The sequence below is a fragment of the Cariama cristata genome, unplaced genomic scaffold, assembly GCF_000690535.1.
Source record: "Cariama cristata isolate BGI_N322 unplaced genomic scaffold, ASM69053v1 scaffold874, whole genome shotgun sequence".
Classification (NCBI taxonomy): domain Eukaryota; kingdom Metazoa; phylum Chordata; class Aves; order Cariamiformes; family Cariamidae; genus Cariama; species Cariama cristata.
The window spans coordinates 25,243-31,242 of record NW_009614421.1 but is presented as its reverse complement, the minus strand read 5'-3'; the positions used below and the strand labels follow the sequence as shown (position 1 = coordinate 31,242).

Genomic DNA, 6,000 nt, shown 5'->3' with positions numbered 1-6,000 from the left:
AATATAATATAATATAATACAATATAATATGATATAATATAATATAATACAATGTAATATACTTTTCTTTTTTATACAGCCCATCACAGAGATCATTTTAGAGGGGAGCTGTTTAACAGTGCGCAGACGCCTGACTATTACTCCAAACAGGGCACCCTATGCTTTTATTTCCCCAGGCAGATATTGCAGCATATAATACTCTGTTAAAGCAGGGAGTGAGGGATATTTGATGCAGCCTCTCAGGAGAGTTAGAATAAGAGAAGGATTTCAGCAATAAATTAAGAGCTGTCGGCAGTTTAAATTTATAAATAAATAAAAGTGAACGCAATTACATTGAGAATCTTCTGGAAAAAGGATCAGCCAGCTTCAGCTCCTGCCAAGGTTGGGAAACAGTGTTAGTGTCCAGGTGGCCAGCAACATCCTTTCCAAGGACATTCCCGTTTGTACCTTCACCCTGCGGTCACGCTCCCTGCCACCCAGCCAACCTGAGCTGGGCTTTGCCCTTTGCTGCTTTTGAGGACGGGTGCAGGCACATTACCCAGCAGTCGGGATTGCAGTTTATTGCCCTGCCAAGCCTGAAATTAGCCCCGATGATCTGGCACAGAGCTGAAATGCAAACAGACTCTGGCAAGGCTCCTGGCTCAAGATCAACCTTTTCTTACCTTTAGTGCTCATTGAGTGAGCTTTGTCCTCTGATGGCCTTGGGCATGCCTGGGGAGGATGAGAGCTCGTAGTTTTAATGGCTTGAGGAGCAAACTCTGCAGGATGGGAAGGAAAAGGAGAGTGATGCAGGAATGACAGCATACTATAGTGAGTTGGGATGAGAGTTTGAAAGACAGGGGAAGAAAATGCTCAAAATCAGAGCTGTGTTATAGGGAAAGCAGCTGAGAAAAGCTGAGTATCAAAGTACCAGGAGAAATGGGTTTTGCTCCTACTTGGTTAGAGAACACTTGTGTCTTAATGGGACCCTAAAGTTAGCTGGAACAGATCCCCAACCACTTCGCATGTTTGCCCAAGGGAGCATGGCAGGTGTCCTCTTCTGGCACCATCCGTGGTCCCAAAGGACTCTGGGCAAGGAGCATGGCCACTTCTGCTCGCACATCACACAGCGGCAGGTCCATGGGCTTCTTTTTGGTAGGGTTCCCACCAGGACTGTGGGTCTGCCTGCTTGGCTTTTGGCTTCTCTTTGTCAAAATGAGGGGCTCTTAGCCTGTGGGAAGAAAAGGGATTATTCCACATACAGCAAGATCCACCCAGGAATATGAACTTTCTCTTTGTACCAAACTGGATCTGCCCAGAAGAGCCTGCTGAGGGCAGGTAATCCATTCCCTTCAGCGCCTCTTGGCTCGGGCATCAGTTCTTGCTTGCGGGGTCAGACACCAGCCACTGATGGGATGATAAAAAGCCAAATTTTGATATGGGAGTGGAGCTGTGTGATGGGTTACCACAGACATCTCTGTTTGGTCTGATTTATTATCTCTGTTAATTATTCCAATAACTCAGCGTTTGAATGAAACTTGCTGTTGATACTGATGTGAAGGACTGGAACTACTGTTGGGGAACTAATAGGAAAGAATCCAATACATGACAAAATTAAAAAGACTTAGCTTGGCAAAATGCAAGCACAATTTGTAGACACAAAAGCAGTATGAAACACACCGAAAGGATGGAGCTCCCTATGTGTTAACACTCCATAGTCTTCACTTTGCCAACAGCATCTTCACCACCACGACATCCTCAGGTGCTACTTACGGGAAAAGACTAAAGAAGACACACCGCTGTCGCAGTGCTTTCTTAGATTCTATGAAATTCACTGTAATAAAAAAATGCACGTAAATCATAGAGAGGAAATTAAGCAAAGGCAGTGCTGAAGTTCTTGTGCACGCTGATTGGGGCGAGGGGGTTGCAGGTGCAAATCACTGTGCCAAAGTCTTGCTGCTATCAGAAACAGTGCAAAAACCTTCTCAGATTGAATGCATGAAAGATTTCTTCCCCACGTTTCCAAACAAATAGTAATAGTAATACCTGGGGGAAAAAAAATATTTATTAGCCAAGCGCATTCAGCTAGCTACTGAAACAAAAAAATACCATTTTCGTCACAGCCCAAGCTAGCCCCTGCAGAAACCATGAAACGAGTGAAAATGTGAAGCAGCCTGGGCTCTAATAACAACCAGGTTTTGCATGCCTGTTGAGTCACTGCTCTTGGTTTTGCTCGCTCACTACAGCTCTCATGCTCCACCCTTCTGTGTGTTTTTTTTTTTCCTTTTTTTTTTTTTTCAGCTTTTGCAATCTGACCGAGGCGGGTGAAAGCAAGTTGAGGGGAAAGACATTCCCCTGAAGAACAGCGGGAGAACAATCCTCACGCCCTGTCTGCCCTAGGTAAAGGACAGCCAGCCACACCACTTGCTTTAGCCTAAAACCATCTCCCCCAAACCCTGGAGATACACTGGCAGTTGAGCTGATTTTCCAGGTAAGCCTTTTTTTTTTTTTAAAACCCTGAATCTTGGTAGCTGAGTGCTCCCTAACCAGGAAGTTAAATGGCTGAAGACGAACGACAGCAGAAAATGGTGTAACAGCAGAGTGGGGAATGCTCAGCCGCTCGGTGTCATAGATACGCTGGCTTATTTGCCCAGTTATCAGCCTCCAGCAGATCTGGCATTTGTGCCATCTGACTTATTTCAGATACCACGGTTGAGAGGGCCTTATGAACACCCACAAGAGATGGACAGACAGACAGAAAAACCCCACACCAACCTTTTCCCTTTAAGCAAAATTTACACTGCGGCAAAGTGAAAGAAAGGGAAAACCAGCTCATTGCTGGTGATGCTGGTTTAAAGTTCATATGGCAAGAACTAAGTTTCTGCCAAGTTTTCAAAAATGAATAGAGTTGTAGTTCTGGGGCTTTGGGGAAAAGCTTGGGGACGAGCCAAATGCTGAAAAAAGGGAATGCCCCAAATAATCATCTGATGCTCTTAACCCGATGGTGGATCATTCAGGCCTGCTTGTTGGATGTTGGAGATGGGGCGGTGGTGATGATGCAATAGCTACAGCTTTCTGTAACGCTTCTGTGGGCACCCAAACCGGGGCACCCTCTGCTTCTGCCAGGTTATTATGCCAAATGGAAATTTTTCATTTTCAATGTTTTGTTCAAATACTGACAGGATCTTTCCAAAATTCCCATACAATTTGGGGTGTGCCATTTTTCATCAGCTTGAGAATTTAATCCTGTTGGAATAGTTGGACTTTTTCTTATGATTTTACCTTAAGAATCGTATACAGGAACTTGAGAACATTTTGGGACCTCTTGGGTCAATAATCTGAACACTATTGCTCCATACTCAGAAATGTCAGAAATTTAGCAGTGCCTGAGGAGGAATAACAGAAGTACCTGCCTACATCAAAATCCCTTTCTTGTTTCCTTATGATCCAGGGCTGGTGGGGGGCTCAAGCTGCTTTCCACCCCTGCGCTCATGAAACACAGCCTCCCGCCGAGCCCTTCTGCTGTGCTGGGGAGGGCGATGCCTGGTCCCTTACCCATGGGCAGCCACCCGTCGCTGGGGAGACCATGACTTGAAGGAGCAAATGCATCCCAAAAATGATGTCAGAAAATGCGAGGTTCCCCTGAAACTTGTAGTTTTGGCCCAAACCTTGGTTTCCCCCCGCTGCTGTAATTAGCAGAGCTGGGGAGCTAAGCTGTGCTGCGGGGAGGGGGCTCACAGCAGATGCAGTAAAAAAACCTCGCACTGCTTTTTCTGCCCTAAAAACCCCTTCTGCGCTCCAGCTCACGTCTGCTAGTGCCAGCACGGAGAGCAGGAACAGGTGAGACCATCTTGTGCCAGGCTGCCTAAATAACGACGGACACACGACAGCAGGGCAGATTTATTTCAGATTTGGTTGCAGGGGAGGCTCTGGATTGCTCTGCAAGAGTGGGAGGGTTTGTTTTCTGCTTCTGCTTTGCTGAGTCAAACCACGAGCAAAGCAGTTCGGATCCAGAGAGTCTCAGTTCCTATAATTTCTAGCAGGGAAACAGTGCTGCTACTGTTTCTGTTCCTTCCTACGGAGATTTGTAGCTTTGCTGGGCAGGAAGTCTACTGAAATGTGCTTAGCACAGCCGGAGCCTCTCATCACAGCTGTAAAAGAAACAATTAAAAATAACATTTGTGCTCATCAGCAGTGTCCCATTGGCTTCCCTCGGCACTAATACTCACACTCAGCTGCCTTTGATAGGGCCATTAGTCAAATCCTGCTCCTCTTCCGAGCAGGCTGCCCATAACGATGAGCACCCCGTTATAAGGGAGGGGGCAGATCCTTCCGTCACTTCTGACACAAACTATTATTTTTTTCCACCCTTCTCTCAGAGGCAGCATGGACATCAAGGAGTATTTTGCCAGAATTTCTTACCGGGGCTCCTACGATAAGCTGGACCTGGCTACCTTGACGGATATATTCCAGCACCACATCCGAGCAGTCCCTTTTGAAAACCTCAGCATCCACTGCGGGGAGAGCATTGAGCTGGACGTGGAAGCGACTTACAACAAGATAGTGAGGAAGAAACGCGGGGGCTGGTGCATGGAAAACAACTACCTTTTATCGTGGGTCCTGAAAACCCTTGGCTACAACATCACCCTGCTGGGATCAAAAGTTTATGTCCCGGAGTACGACGCGTATGCAGATGAAATCGATCATCTGCTACTAAAAGTGGTGCTTGACGACAAATCCTACATTGTGGACGGCGGGTTTGGGATGGCCTACCAGATGTGGCAGCCCATGGAGCTGATTGCGGGGACAGACCAGCCGCAGACTCCTGGGGTCTTTCGCTTCCTGGAGGAGAGCGGGGTCTGGTACCTCGAGAAGGTGAAAAGGAAGCAGTGGGCTCCCAACCAAAGCGTCTCCGCTTCCCATAACGTGGAAAAAGAAGTTTGCCGTCGGGTTTATCTCTTTACGCTGCAGCCACGAGACATCGAAGAGTTCAGAGCCTGCAATGCCCACCTGCAGACAGCGCCGGACTCGCTGTTCGTGACAAAGTCGATCTGCAGCCTGCAGACCGCCGACGGCATCCGGGCTCTGGTCGGGTGGAAACTCACTGAGATAAAGTACAATTATAAGGATAATATGGATCTGGTGGAAATCAAAATCCTTGCAGACGAAGAAATAGAGAAAACGCTGAAAGAGAAATTCAATATAACACTAGACAAGAAATTTGTACCCATCAATACAAGCAGGTTGTGTCTGTTTTAACTCACTGCCTGAATTATAATTCAATCCAGTGGCATTACATGCAATCCTCCCCCTTATTTCTGACAAGCATCTAAAGGTTAAGCTTTCTTTTTCCATCTACACCGCTGTAAGGCAGAGCATATTAGCATGGATCTGGAAAAGAAATTGATTTTCACAACTGCTCTTGCATCTCTTTTTGGTTTGGGTACAAATAATTTCTTCCTACCTCAACCAAATCACTCCCCTTCTGTTTGTGCTTAGCTGGAAGCAGACTCTGCCCATTCCCTACTCCTTTCATCTCTTAAAAGCTTTTCTAAACACACCCAGAGTAGCAGGGCAGAGCGATGGAGCTGTATGTCTCTTGCTTTATTACTTTGTGCTGCCACCTGGGGAAAATCATACCCACCTCTTAAATGAATATCGTATTATTTTTGGAATTTAATAGCCAAAAAACAAAGACATTGAGTGCCGAGTTCGCTACAGTTAAGCCATAAGCCTGTCCTTTTTGCTCTTGCATTCACAACACCCTCTCACGCAGCACTCGGACAGTCCCACGCCTGTGCTGCACTGTGCGAACACTTACGGATGGGCTATTTATGGCCTAAAACTGACAGTGAGAAATATTAGTGGACAATTCTGTCTTGTTTCAGACTTTACACGACTCCTGTTCTCTCAGTGACATAACCAAAAAGCAGTATTTCTTTGAACTGAAAGCATCTCCCACACATTTTGTTTGCTACCACCCAGCAGCAGACCGCTGGGAATACATGCCTCTCTCGTAAG

General features: G+C 46.4%; 1 protein-coding gene across 1 annotated transcript; it reads left to right on the top strand.

Moving 5' to 3' along the window:
• The first annotated feature begins 4,361 nt into the window (after positions 1-4,361).
• On the top strand, positions 4,362-5,238 carry LOC104154561 (arylamine N-acetyltransferase, pineal gland isozyme NAT-3). Its single transcript, XM_009699378.1, has one exon. The coding sequence runs from the start codon at positions 4,366-4,368 to the stop codon at positions 5,236-5,238; it is 873 nt and encodes a 290-aa protein (XP_009697680.1). The 5' UTR covers positions 4,362-4,365.
• The last annotated feature ends 762 nt before the right edge of the window (positions 5,239-6,000 follow it).

What these genes read in the sequence shown, in the direction of transcription:
- LOC104154561 (XM_009699378.1), top strand. Translation starts at nt 4,366, where the DNA reads ATGGACATCAAGGAGTATTTTGCCAGAATTTCTTACCGGGGCTCCTAC.